Here is a 15,001-nt window from a genome sequence, read left to right on the forward strand (position 1 = left end):
TTTTCCCTATTTTTTTTGCTTGATGGGCCTAGCGCAAATTGAATTCGCACTACACTTTTTTACTATTTCAAACCCAAATTTGGATGTTGGACTGTTACTATTATTTGCTTGATGTGCCTGACCCTAATTAATTTCAGACTACACTTTAACCTTTAATATTATACTTCACGATTTAAAACATATGCATTTTTTTTAAGTCGTATAAATTAAAAGGGTAATTTTACCTCATAATATTGCTAGAAACACATTTTGATTATAGAGATAAAAAATGAGAGTTCATTTGAAATCAAAATTTAAATGAATTTGTACAAAATGAATGAATGAATTTAATGGGAATGATTGGAAGTCCTTAACTAAGTCTGAATTTGTTACAAGCTCATTTCTTGCTTCTCTTTGCAATCAGGCTCATTGCTTCTCTCTAATAACTCTATTACAAGTTCGTACATAATAACCCATAGTCTAAACCTCATTACTCTTTTCATTTTCTATTTCCCAATGCTTGAATCTGACTTCCCATTTATACAAATGGGCCTTTTTCACTACAAGAAAACAGCTAGTTAGCTACCGCAATTTTGGTAGCTGTTACGATAGCTAAAGTGGTTTACTGACTGAATTTAGCAGTTTACCGACCAAATGCATTCAGTCGGTAACTCCTTAGTCGCTGGATAAAGGCCGACCATTTCTGATGATAGTCGCAGAAAATAGCGACTACTTAAGTTAGTCGCTGAGCAGTCGCTAACATTACCGATCACATTTTGCGACCAATACATAGTAGCTAATGAGCAAAATGGACACGTAAGCGAATTCGTTTACTGACGAATTTCTGATAGAATTCTGTCGGTAATATGCTATGGTAATTGGTTTACAAATGAATTTCTGACGGATATTTTTGTCGGTAATTTAGTAAAAATATTTCACCACTGACCTGTACTAGATTTATTTATTTGTAATTATTTTTTATGTATAATTAAAATTATGTTTACAAATAGAATTATTAAATGCAATGATAAACTTATTATAACCTTCACAATAAATTAACTACAATACACAAAATTCATGAAAACTAAAAATATATTTAGAAATAATTAATATTTGAAGTTCAAAATATGTTAAAATACATCCGCATTGAAGCCATCAAGGCGCTCCTGTACGGTGTCAAGCATGTTTCTTGTCCCATGAATTTCACTTGCATTGGATGGACCAGCTGAACTTGAAGATGGTGCTCTTGAATTTCTGGGATACCGAATTGACTGAGTTTGCTCCTCTAAAACATTTTTCCAATACCATGATTCCTCGGAACAGATTCATCGAGATGCATGCGAGACCAATTTCCCACCAATGGTGACAACTGCTCGACCTTATCGTACAATCCAAGGAGCCCACCCGTGTGTATGAGAAGTATCTTTCTCCCTTCCCACTTCTTTGGATTCTCTGCCATGTCGTTCATCATTCCATATGCAGCTTTCCCACTACATAATTTATACAAATAAACACTTAAAACTTGAACTCGTTTTGCACTAGAAGATATTGAATATGACCAGTCATTCACTATTTTCCAACTCTATTGACTTAGTATAGTTAAGATTGAACATGATAAACAAAGAAAAATTATGCAAAAATTCATTGATTATGGTATAACGTTCTGGTCTACCTGTAAACTGGATCGAGAACAATGCCCGTAGATATAACAACTTCCTTGACAAACTGAAGCTCATCAGAGGTCTTCATTGCATAGCCCAGACCTTTGGCATGTAGTAAGGTTAAAAATGTCAAGGATAGTAATACGATTATTTCTTGGATGGACAATCATAATAGAAACAGTAAATGATTAAAACGAAATGCATATTCTAGACAAAGAAAATGAAAAGATCGGCACTAGGTGTAAAAACACGGGTTAAAATGTATTGGAATGAGATTATATATGCACATATTCAACAGACAGAGACTTTTGTCCCTAGTCATATTCATCAGACATGTGCCTTGGTGCAGTTTTCGTTCTGCATCTCGATTATATGTGCATCAGCATGCACACCCTCTAATCAGACTATATTTGGACAATTCATTATGTCGTCACTATAAAAATGGAAGAACTTGAAAAAAAATAACAATTCTTCGCTAATGCGAGAAGAACATACGTTTTGTATGTTGACAATATCGTATGAGTTAACCCTTGCCGTGAGCCCATCAGTTAGACCTTCAACAAAGCTGTGAAAATAATCAGGGTCATTACGAGCAGAGAATGCATGAACCTGCAAAGAAAAAAGAACATGGAACTAGAGTCAATTGATGTACCAGACAGAAACTGAATCTCAAAAATAATCTCACATACTTTTGCCTTCAAATTACCCAACCATGACCCTGACAAACCAGCAATCGTACCTCCACTGGAAATCAAATAAGAACAAATATAATCTTAATTAATAATCAGCAAGAAATAAAATATTATTAATTTTTGCAGAATTTGTGGACCAAAAAAATTCTGATGCCTAAATCCCATTGCTTAGACAATTCTTAATGGCAAGCGTTAACCGAGTCCATGTAAGGCATTAAATTAGAGGCCACTCATCAATGAATCAAAAGCATAATACATATCACCTGTCAAAATCCTGATGTGTAACTTTTATATTGAAAATCCAAAAATGTTTAGTTTCTCAAGCATTCTCCATAGCTAGAATCCCTCAAGGACAACTTTTGCCCCTTCTGTAACAACTATTACATTTATGCATACCAGAAATTGATTCAACCTCCACATTTTTGTAATAATGAAGTCAAGTGAAAGGATAAAAAGGAAAAAGAAATTGCTAAGGCCATAAAGCAAGAACAAAATGAAGAAAGAAGACAGGTGATGATGATAGAAACTAGACAAACAGACTAGAGAAATACATGCCACATGCTACAACAATGTCATCAAATTTTAATGTGCCTCCACTAGCCTGAACTTGTTGCTCAATTTCCCTGATTTCCTCAATATAACCCCTGGATGAAATTCACATACATAAAACTAAATTAATAATGCAATCATATAGAAAGGCATAAGAATTAAATAAACCCTCAAGTTAAAATCTGGAAATTTTGATCTCACAAAATAGAAATACAAACAACTAAACAGGAACTAGGAGACTTAATATAAAATTCTGTTATTGCTTAGGATGACAAACTTATGGAGGATACACTCAAAGTAAGCAGCTCGTGCATCACATGATCTATTAGTTTCCACATGCATATGTGCCCAAAACTCGAGAGCTAGCACCACCTAGTATACCCTAAGAGCATCTCCAATGGTTAAACCATACAATCACTCAATAGATATGCCACATCATTTTTGTGAGCCCCACTTAATAAATTTTATTCTATCATACTATCTTTCTCCAATGGTTAAACCATACGACCACTCAATCACATGGACCCACTATTAAATCACATTTTTTTATTATTTTTCATACTACTAAACTAAATAATTAATTTTCTCATAAAATGATATTTATTTTCTAACAAAATAATTTTTTATATAAATTAACAATAATTTTAATTTCTAGATTGGAAATAAACGACACAACAATAAAACGATAATTTTAATTTCGAAGGTCATTATGTATTTCTCGATCACGTAATGCTGCATTTCTTTGAAGATATTATTGAAAATTTTAAATTGAATCTTGGTTTACCGTGATAGGAGGTTCTCCTTCATAATTAATTAGGATACTATTTAAAATAATATTTTACATATTTTAAAAAAATTAAAAAAAATAAAGTATAATAATTTAAAAAAAAAAGTTAAAAAAAAAAGAGATTACCGTTGGAGAGGGCTGGAGAACCCTCTCCAACAGTAATCATATTTAATAAGTAAAAAAAATTTATAAAAAAAATTAAAAAAAAATATAGTGCTCAACCAAATGGCAGCAAAAGTTGAGTTATCAACCGGTTGGTGCAGTTCAACCGGTTGATAGATTCATTTTTGTATCATACTCTCCCCAATGGGAGAGTATGATATAATGGGGTATATTGAGTGGTTCAATATACCCATTGTGGATGCCCTAATTGCAACTATGTAATGTGCATCGTTATGGACTAAAAGCCTAAATTGTTTGGACAAAATCTAGAGAGTTTATAATGTATTAAGCCCTTAAATTTTCTACTTTCCTCCTTTAATTACTACTGCAAAAAAAGACATAAAAAGAAAGTTGAGGAACTCAAGATTCAAAAAGATAATGGACAAGATTGAAAATGGCATTCCTCCATTCATGTCATACCAAATATATTCTTTCATTCTTCAAAACAAAAAAAAAGTTGATAAACATTTTAGTATACCCTAATTTCAATTATTTTGTGCACTTTCAAAAGTTGATAAACATTTTCAATTACTGAATCTTTAATTAAATAAAAGAAAAGCAAACTCCATCCATCCATCCATTACTAAAAGAGAAAAAGCAAAACAAGAAACAATATCACAAGAAAATAAGCTCATCCAAAAGAAGTGTTTGAAAAAACCAGAATAACACAAGAAAACAAGACCATTCAACAGAAACATGTACAGATTCAGCAACACATTGATAGGTTTCTTAAACCTGTTCACTTTGTTAGCATGGATACCGATAATCGGGGGCGGGCTATGGATGGCAAGGAGCAGCACAACTTGTGAAAGTTTCCTCCAGACACCACTTCTAGTAGTTGGATTTGTAGTGTTAATAATATCACTAGCAGGTTTCATAGGAGCATGTTTTCATGCAGCATGGACACTTTGGGTATACTTAGTAGTTAGGTTATTTCTTATTGGAACATTGATGGGGTTAACTATATTTGGATTTGTAGTAACAGGAGAAGGTGCAGGTGGAGTTGTAGTTCAAGGTAGGAATTATAAAGAGTATAGGCTTCAAGTCTATTCACCTTGGTTGAGACAAAGACTTCAAAATCCAGAGTATTGGAGGACTATTAGAAGTTGTATTTTGGGTTCTAAAACTTGTGATAAACTTTCTACTTGGAATCCTCTTGATTATATGGATAAATATATGTCTTCTATTCAGGTACTACTACTACTACTCTTTCTTTCATCTTATACTATTTCAGTTTCAGAGGATTGTAATTTCAAGGTTCAATATAGGTTTTATGCTAATCTTTAATGAATGTTCTCTGGGTTAAAAAAAAAATTTGGTATACGGAAGATCATGACAGACCCAGATGCTCCAAGCACCAGTGATCCCTACTTAAGAGAGCATCTTCATTGGTTTAACAAGTTCACTCTTTCAATCACATTATGAACAATTATGAACAAATATGAGCCAAAACCAATACTGATATAGCAAACTAATATCAAACTTTGTAATAAACATATAAACATTACCTCCAGAAATTCCTTCTTGCAAAAGGACCCTAAGTTCTCAAGTTCTCAGATTCTTATCTTCAAGGAAAGAAAATAAATTAGCATGAGATAAAAATAGATAAAAATAAAAATCAAAGCCCTAATCTAGAAAAAACAAATACAAACCTTCACCCATGAACTAATCGGATACAGAGGCTACATCGACTGGAGTTGGTCTAAGGTCGAAGGTCGAATGGAGGTTAGGGGGAAGGTCGAAGGTCCAAGGTCCAAGGTCGATCGAAGGTGGATTTGGGCCAGGGAAGATGCGAGCAGAAGAAAACGCCGAGGAGAGAAGGGACAAGAAGAAGACGCCGTTCATGATTTAGGATTTAGGTCGAAGAAAATCGCAAAAGAGAGAACAGAGAAGTAAATCGCAGAGGAGAGAGAAGAGAGACGTTGAGAGAGAAGAGAGAGACGCACACGTTTAGGTTTAGGTTTTAATTTAATTTAATTTTCTTTTTTCTTTTTAATATAATTTTGATTTATCCTATTTTGCTACTAAGCTTTGGTCGCTGGAAGAAATTTCCAGTAGCTGTAATGGGCGGCAATTTTACTGCCTTGTGCAGCGACCAGAAAAAAGTATGGGCGACGAAATTAGTCGTAAATAGCGACTAAAATATATAAGGTCGCTAAAAACAGTAGCTAACTAGCTATTTTCTTGTAGTGTTTGTTGGACTATATTTCTCTTATTTGGGCTCACCCAAATTGATTTCAGACTATTTCTTGTTTTGTTGGTTTTTTTTGCTTGACGGGCCTAGCCCAAATTGAATTCGCACTACACTTTTTCACTATTTGAAACCCAAACTTGTATATTGAACTGTTTCTATTATTTGCTTGATGCGTCTGGCCGAAATTGATTTCAAACTACACTTTAACCTTTAATATTATACTTCATGATTTAAAACATATGTATTTTTTTAAGTCGTATAAATTAAAAGGGTAATTTTTCCTTAGTATGATATTGCTCGAAACACGTTTTGATTATGGAGATAAAAAATGAGAGTTCATCAAAATTTAAATAAATTTGTACAGAATGAATGAATTTAATGGGAATGATTGGCAACTAAGTCTGATTGTGTTACAAGCTCATTTTCTTGCTTCTCTTTAGAATCAGACTTCTTGCTTCTCTCTAATAACTCTATTACAAGTTTGTACATAATAACTAATTAGTCTAAACCTCCTTACTCTTGTCTTTTTCTATTTCCCAAGACTTGAATCTGCCTTCCCTTTTGTACAAATGGGCCTTCTGTTGGACTATATTTCTCTTATTGCTTGATAGGCCTCGCCGAAATTGATTTCAGATTATTTCTGTTGTTTTTTTTTTTTTTTTGCTTGATGGGCCTAGCCGAAATTGAATTCGCACTACACTTTGCACTAATTCAAACCCAAATTTGGATGTTGGATTGTTACTATTATTTGTTTGATGGGTCTGTCCCTAATTGATTTCATAATACACTTTAACCTTTAATATTACACTTCACGATTTAAAACATATGCATTTTTTAAGTCGTATAAATTAAAAGGGTATTTTACATTAGTATGATATTGCTCAAAACATGTTTTGATTATGAAGATAAGAAATGAAAGTTCGTTTAAATCAAAATTTAAATGAATTTGCTAATTGATTTCATAATACACTTCAACCTTTAATATTATACTCCACGATTTAAAACATATGCTTTTTTTAAGTCGTATAAATTAAAAGGGTATTTTACATTAGTATGATATTGCTCAAAACACGTTTTGATTATGAAGATAAGAAATGAAATTTCTTTTAAATCAAAATTTAAATGAATTTGTACAAAATGAACGAATGAATGAATTTAATGGGAATGATTGACAGTTTTTAACAAAGTCTGAATGTGTTACAAGCTCATTTCTTACTTCTCTTTGTAATCAGACTTCTTGCTTCTCTCTAATAACCCTATTACAAGTTTGTACATAATAATTCATAGTCTAAACCTCCTTACTCTTGTCTTTTTCTATTTCCCAAGACTTCAGTCTTCTTTCCCTTTTTTTATAAATGGGTCTTCTGTTGGACTCTATTTCTCTTATTTGCTTGACGGGCCTCGCCCAAATTGAATTCGCACTACACTTTTTCACTATTTCAAACCCAAACTTGGATGTTGGACTGTTTCTATTATTTGCTTGATGGGTCTGTCCCAAATTAATTTCAGACTACACTTTAACTTTTAATATTATACTTCACGATTTAAAACATGCATTTTTTAAGTCGTATAAATTAAAAGGGCAATTTTACCTTAGTATGCTATTGCTCGAAACAAGTTTTGATTATGGAGATAAAAAAAATGAGAGTTCATTTAAATCAAAATTTAAATGAATTTGTACAAAATGAATTTAATAGGAATGATTCATAGTGTTTAACTAAGTCTGAATGTGTTACAAGCTCATTTCTTGCTTCTCTTTGCAATCAGACTGTTTGCTTCTATCTAATGGCTCTATTACAACTTTGTACATAATAACCCATAGTCTAAACCTTCTTACTCTTGTCTTTTTCTATTTCCCAAGACTTGAATCTTCTTTCCTTTTTTATAAACGGGCCTTCTGTTGGACTCCATTTCTTTTATTTGCTTGATGAGCCTCGCCCAAATGGATTTCATACTATTTCTGTTGTTTTTTTTTCTTGATGGGCCTAGCCCAAATTGAATTTGCAGTACACTTTTTCACTATTTCAAACCCAAACTTGGATGTTAGACTGTTTCTGTTATTTGCTTGATAGGACTGGTCCAAATTGATTTCAGACTACACTTTAACCTTTAATATTATGCTTCACGATTTAAAACATATGCATTTTTTTAAGTTGTATGAATCAAAATGGTAATTTTACCTTAGTGTGATATTGCTCGAAAAAAGTTTTGATCATGGAGATAAAAAAAATGAGAATTCATTTAAATCAAAATTTAATTGAACTTGTACATAAAGAATTTAATAGGAATGATTAGCAGTTTTTAACTAAGTCTGAATGTGTTACAATCTCATTTCTTGCTTCTCTTTGCAATCAGATTGTTTGCTTCTCTCTAAGAACTCTTTTACAAGTTTGTACATAATAGCCCATAGTCTAAATCTTCTTACTCTTGTCTTTTTCTATTTCCCAAGACTTGAATCTGCTTTGCTTTTTTTATATATATAAATGGGCATTCTGTTGGACTCTATTTCTCTTATTTGCTTGATAGACCTCGCCCAATTGGATTTCAGACTATTCATATTGTTGTTGTTTTTTGCTTGATTGGCCTAGCCCAAATTGAATTCGCACTACACTTTGCACTATTTCAAACCCAAACTTGGATGTTGGACTACTTTTATTATTTGCTTGATGGGCCTGGCCCAAATTGATTTTAGACTACACTTTAACCTTTAATATTATACTTCATGATTTAAAACATATGCATTTTTTAAGGTTAATTTTACATTAGTATGATATTGCTCGAATCACGTTTTGATTATGAGATAAAAAAAATGATAGCTCATGTAAATCAAAATTTTAATGAATTTGTACAGAATGAATTTAATAGGAATGATTGGCATTCTTTAGGGTAAATTTCACTTGTGGTGTACAAACTTTACCCTAAATCACACTTTGGTGTACAGACTTCAATTTGTCACACTAATATATACGTACTTAGGGGTGACCTCCCACTATGGTATACAGCTGGTGAAAATTGATGGGGTTTAGTGTCCTATAGACAATTGTTGCAGGATACAAACTTAATGTAAATGAATTGTTCTTTATATCATTTGTTTTAATAAGATGTATGTTTTATAACTATATAAAGGCAATCCCTTTTTAAGCACTAAATAAAGTCTAATAAAAGAAAATCTGTAAGTTTGTTTAAAATGATTATAAAGTGTTCATACAAGCATGAAGTGAGACAAAACTTTATAATAAACTTAAAACCACCCCAAGTCAAGTGATATGTTTGGGATTGATATATCACTGTTGAGACTTGTATGTAACAATGTCTTCTGTCCGACAGAAAGCTGATCTCACAAGCTTCATATACACAGATATCTGGACAGTTACATAGATCCGATGAAACGTCGTTCATTAGGATTGGGGATTCGATTTGAGATAACAGGATGGGTAGATTCATCCTTGTCAACTGTTCATCTCATTGGTATTAATAGGTATAACTAATCCCCAGACTCAAAGGAATGTTAATTAGTCATCCTGAATTACTGAATGTGAGACTTTGATCCTGCGGTCCCACGATCCTTAACAGAGATGACTCTAGGGTGTGAACTGCAAAGGTTGGGTGTCACAGGAAGTAATGTCAGGGTAGTTATACATTGGATTGAGCATTTATCACTCCCGATTAATGGGAGATACATCCAAGGATCGCTTGTGGAAGACTCGACTCTAAATCCTTGCAAGGTGATAGCTTAAGAGTAAGAAATACAGATTTCACTTAACCTATCATTTTGAGTTGACTCGGCCTATACAAGTAAAACGAACGTCTCGCTATATGTGACTTGACATCACCCATAATCATAAGATTCAGTTCAAGGATGTAGTTGATAAAGGATCGTATTATACCGTAACTAATACAGAAGGGTTAACGACAGAATCAACCTGTCTTCTTAACGGACTCTGGGGGAATGATTACAGACTTGCCAATAACATACTCAGTACATCATTCCGTTATGCAAGGATTAAATATAATTCTTGAAGAAATTAATTTAATAGTTGCATACGGCCAGAAGTAGTAAGAACCTAATGGATCACACATAAGACTTGGAACCAAAAAGAGAGATAGATGTCATTAATAGATGGAAACCCAAATGAGCCCAGTAATGCCCATTTAATTAGGGGAGGCCGAAATTTATATATAATAAGTTAGGAATTATTTTAATTCCATTAATCCTAATTTGATTAGGTTTGTGAATTAAATTAATTAAGAGATAATTAAGTTAGGAGTTTTAATTAGATTAATATACTCCTATTATTATCCAATTAGGTTATTTATTATTATCCTAAATATATTAGATATATTATAAGATAATAATTGGGAATCCTATTCCGAATTGAATTCCTATTAAGTAACCTATTCCTATCTAACTAGGGTTTAGATACAAGTTATTATATATACCCCCCTAATAAGTGAATTTCGACTAAGCCTAATCCCTCTCCTTTATTGTGATTTTCGAAACATACAATTAGAGAGAGAAAGTGAATTCATATCCCCTAGTTCGTGGACAAGAATTCATACGGCTTTCGTCGATTGATTAATTTTCATTCATCTCCTTTTCTCTTTGATCTTGTGTTGGTTAATTAGAGGCAATCTATTTTGGTTGCATCTCATAAGGGTTGATTCTAACTTAACCTCACCGTGTTATACTTCATGCTTGGGAAATCGAAGAAGAATTGTGGGCGCTTCTTTAACAACGGTAGATTGTTCTTCAAAAGGTATTCCTTCTTATCCCTCTTTATATGAAATAACGATTAACAGATCCTATGGTTAAAAGGAAGTATGCTAAAATTTTTATATTTTCGCTGCTATACCTTAGCCTTAATTCCCTTCAGTGGTATCAGAGCCATCGTTAAATCCGTTATTTCATATATGAAAATTTAGAATTTTTTCAATAGGATTGAATAAATATTTATTGTTAGGTTAATTAACAAATAGTTTTGATTAATTAATCCTAAAGATAAATAAGTTTTAATTAATTGTTAATTAAAATAGATTATGCATATGTTCCTAATTATTTCGGTTGATAATCATTATAACGAAATCTATTAGTTTTATAGTTAGATTGATAAAATCAGTTTTATTAATTCTAAAGATAAAACGGAAATCTATAGTAGTTTTTCCTAGTTTCTGAAAATCGTTTTAAAACCGTTTTAGAACTAATATATATATATATATATATATATATATATATATATATATATATATTTATTATAAAAAAAATAAAAAAATAAAAAAAATGCGACAGCAGCCCGAGTCGCGCCTCGCGGCGCGACTGGCCGCTGTCGCGCGGTTGCTGCCTCGCGGCAGCAGCTGCGTGCGGCGCTGGGGCGCCACTGCCGCAAGGCAGCGGCGTCCCGCGCGCCCTAGGGGCTGCTGCCAATCGGCAGCGGCCCGCTCTCGGGCCCGGCCCGATACCCACTTGATTTTAAATAGTTTAAAATCGTTTTATAATTAAATATATATATATATTTCAGAAATTGATAGTTTTCTGTTTTGATTATCGAATGAAAATTTGTTTAAAAGTTTGTTTTACCAATTTGTAAATCAAAATGTTAAATGAATTAAAATCAAAATAATTGGGACGTGCATAATTAACGTTTTGTATAGTTATATTAATCTAAGGATTGGGCGCCCATCAAGCAAATAAGAGATATGGAGTCCTATAGAAGACCCATTTATAAAGAAGGGAAAGCAAATTCAAGTATTGAGAAATAGAAAAAGACAAGAGTAAGGAGGTTTAGACTATGGGTTATTATGTACAAACTTATAATAGAGTTATTAGAGGGAAGCAAGTAGTCTGATTGCAAAGAGAAGCACGAAATGAGCTTGTAGCACATTCAAACTTAGTTAAAGACTGCCAATCATTTCTATTAAATTCATTCATTCATTCTGTACAAATTCATTTAAATTTTGATTTAAATGAACTCTCATTTTTTATCTTCATAATCAAAACGTGTCTCGAGAAATATCATAATAAGGTAAAATTACCCTTTTAATTTATATGACTTAAAAAAATGCATACATTTTAAATCATGAAGTACAATATGAAAGGTTAAAGTGTAGTTTGAAATCAATTTGGGCGAGGCCCCATCAAGCAAATAATAGAAACAGTACAACATGAAAGTTTGAGTTTGAAATAGTGCAAAGTGTAGTGCGAATTCAATTTGGGTTAGGCCCATCAAGCAAAAAAAAAAAACAACAGAAATAGTCTGAAATCAATTTGAGCAAGGTCCATCAAGCAAATAAGAGAAATAGAGTCCAACAGAAAGCTAAATTATATAAAAAAAAAGGGAAAGCAGATTCAAGTAATGAGAAATTGAAAAAGACAAGAGTCGGGAGGTTTAGACTATGAGTTATTATGTACAAAGTTGTAATATAGTTATTAGAGGGAAGCAAGCAGTCAGTCTGATTGCAAAGAGAAGCAAGAAATGAGCTTGTAACATATTCATACTTAGTTAAAGACTCCAATCATTGCTATTAATTATTTCATTCTGTACAAATTGATTTAAATGAACTCTGATTTTTTTTATCTTCATAATCAAAACGTGTTTCGAGCAATATAATACTAAGGTAAAATTACCCTTTTAATTTATACGACTTAAAAAAATGCATACGTTTTAAATCGTGAAGTATAATATCAAAGGTTAACGTGTAGTTTCAAATCAATTTGGGCCAGGCCACATCAAACAAATAATAGAGAAACAGTACAACATGAAAATTTGGGTTTGAAATAGTGCAAAGTGTAGTGCGAATTCAACTTAGGCTAGGCCCATCAAGCAAAAAAAAAAAACAACAACAATAGAAATAGTTTGAAATCAATTTGGGCGAGACCCATCAAGCAAATAAGAGAAATAGATTCCAACAGAAGGTCCATTTAAAAAAAGATATAAACAACACAAATTCGTAGTAGAACTAATGTAAATATTGATGATATTTTAGGTATATTTTGGGCTTAACAAAAGAGAAGAGAGAAAAAGAAAAGAAGAAAGAGAAATTCAAGAGATAGGGAAGATGGTATAATTGATTTTTATTTTGTATTTTGGGGTTTGTTTGTTATAATTAGATAATAAGGGAGGGTTAATTTATAAAATAAATAAATATAAGGACCAAATTAACTCTATTCCCTTTGACTTTTAACACCGTTAGTCAATTTGGTATGTGTATACTAACAGAATGAACCTCAAGGTACCATTTTATAAACTTTTAAACTACAAGGGTGTCGATCGAAAACATGTGTAACCACAAAGTTTATTTTTGTACTTTTCCTAAAAAAAAATAACAACAGAAATAGTGTGAAATCAATTTGGGCAAGACCCATCAAGCAAATAAGAGATATGGAGTCCAACAGAAGGCCCATTTGTAAAGAAGGGAAAGCAAATTCAAGTATTGAGAAATAGAAAAAGACAAGAGTAAGGAGGTTTAGACTATGAATTATTTTGTACAAACTTATAATAGAGTTATTAGAGGGAAGCAAGCTGATTGCAAAGAGAAGCAAGAAATGAGCTTGTAGCACATTCAAACTTAGTTAAAGACTGTCAATCATTTCTATTAAATTCATTCATTCTGTACAAATTCATTTAAATTTTGATTTAAATGGACTCTCATTTTTTATCTCCATAATTAAAACGTGTCTCGAGCAATATCATGCTAAAGGTTAAAGTGTAGTTTGAAATCAATTTGGGCCAGACCCCATCAAACAAATAATAGAGAAACAGTCCGTCAAGCAAAAAAAAAACAAGTGGAATAGTCTGAATTCAATTTGGGCTAGGCCCATCAAGCAAATAATAGAAATAGTTCAACAAAAGGTTCATTCAAAAGCAATTAAGATCGTCAATAATTCCTATGAATTTCAAACTCAAACTCAAAGGCCGGAAAAATCAAGCATTAATTGTTATAGCGAATATATTGCTTAAGGAATACATAAATCTAAGGCTGGCAGCAGATTAACTCTACTATTTTTTTCTTTTTCTTTTTTTGTTTGAAATACACATATTGCTCAAAGGATTGGTTGTCTAGTTTATCTTAAATACTTGAACAAGTAAATGGTACAAAAATGAGCATCTAAAATGCGGTTGGTTCATGTTTATTTATTTCCCCAAAAGCAACAAAAATTGCAAGTTCAGAACCACAACAAGACATGAAATCAATAAAATTAGATGTGATGCCATTCATATTCATATTCATGGCCACGCACATATTATTGCATATGTTTTAAATCGTGAAGTATAATATTAAAGGTTATAGTGTATTATGAAATCAATTAGGGCCAGGCCCATCCACGCGGGACGTAGCTCGTAGGCGCGGGGCGTAGCTCGTAGGCGCGGGGCGTGTCGGACCTGGAGAATACTTCCTCCCCAAGTTCTTCTTGTTGAGGACAAGATCTGCCACCTTCTTTATTACTGTTTTGCCACTCTACTATTTACCTCTTTGCCATTGAACTTATTTACCATAATATCTATCTTTATGCTTTTCCTATTTTACCCCTAGGGCACTTTAGTTGTTGGTAACCCTAGGGGTGACCTTTTAGTCTTTATCTTTTATTTGGAAGGAGTATATATTCTCCATCTTTTGTAATGTTGGCAACCTTTTTGATGAATATTATATTTTGAAGCTTCTATTGGAGCAAGGATTCATTCCTTTTGGGTTTATTCAACCTTCAAGTTAAGCTTGAGAAGTTTGTAATCTTTGTTGGTTTAAGATTAAAACCTTCAGTTGATTTTAATCTACATCACTAAGGCTGGCAGCAGATTAACTCTACTCTTTTTTTCTTTTTCTTTTTTTGTTTGAAATACACATATTGCTCAAAGGATTGGTTGTCTAGTTTATCTTAAATACTTGAACAAGTAAATGGTACAAAAATGAGCATCTAAAATGCGGTTGGTTCATGTTTATTTATTTCCCCAAAAGCAATAAAAATTGCAAGTTCAGAACCACA

General features: G+C 32.4%; 1 protein-coding gene and 1 long non-coding RNA gene across 3 annotated transcripts; one reads left to right on the forward strand and one right to left on the reverse strand.

The window, feature by feature from the left end:
- Positions 1 to 1,006: 1,006 nt before the first annotated feature.
- On the reverse strand, positions 1,007 to 5,776 carry LOC136234935 (uncharacterized). 2 transcript variants are annotated; one of them, XR_010691557.1, is made up of 7 exons: positions 5,483 to 5,776; positions 5,339 to 5,395; positions 2,884 to 2,976; positions 2,330 to 2,384; positions 2,136 to 2,249; positions 1,652 to 1,742; positions 1,007 to 1,469 (listed from the first exon to the last, which is right to left on the reverse strand). It is a non-coding gene; the product is annotated as an uncharacterized lncRNA (long non-coding RNA). The 2 variants fall into 2 exon arrangements; XR_010691556.1 differs by having other exon boundaries at positions 2,330 to 2,976.
- LOC136234934 (tetraspanin-6-like) lies at positions 4,200 to 5,319 on the forward strand. The gene has a single exon (XM_066024424.1). The coding sequence runs from the start codon at positions 4,527 to 4,529 to the stop codon at positions 5,115 to 5,117; it is 591 nt and encodes a 196-aa protein (XP_065880496.1). The 5' UTR covers positions 4,200 to 4,526; the 3' UTR covers positions 5,118 to 5,319.
- Positions 5,777 to 15,001: the final 9,225 nt, after the last annotated feature.

Source organism: Euphorbia lathyris, chromosome 7, assembly GCF_963576675.1.
Source record: "Euphorbia lathyris chromosome 7, ddEupLath1.1, whole genome shotgun sequence".
NCBI classification, from domain to species: domain Eukaryota; kingdom Viridiplantae; phylum Streptophyta; class Magnoliopsida; order Malpighiales; family Euphorbiaceae; genus Euphorbia; species Euphorbia lathyris.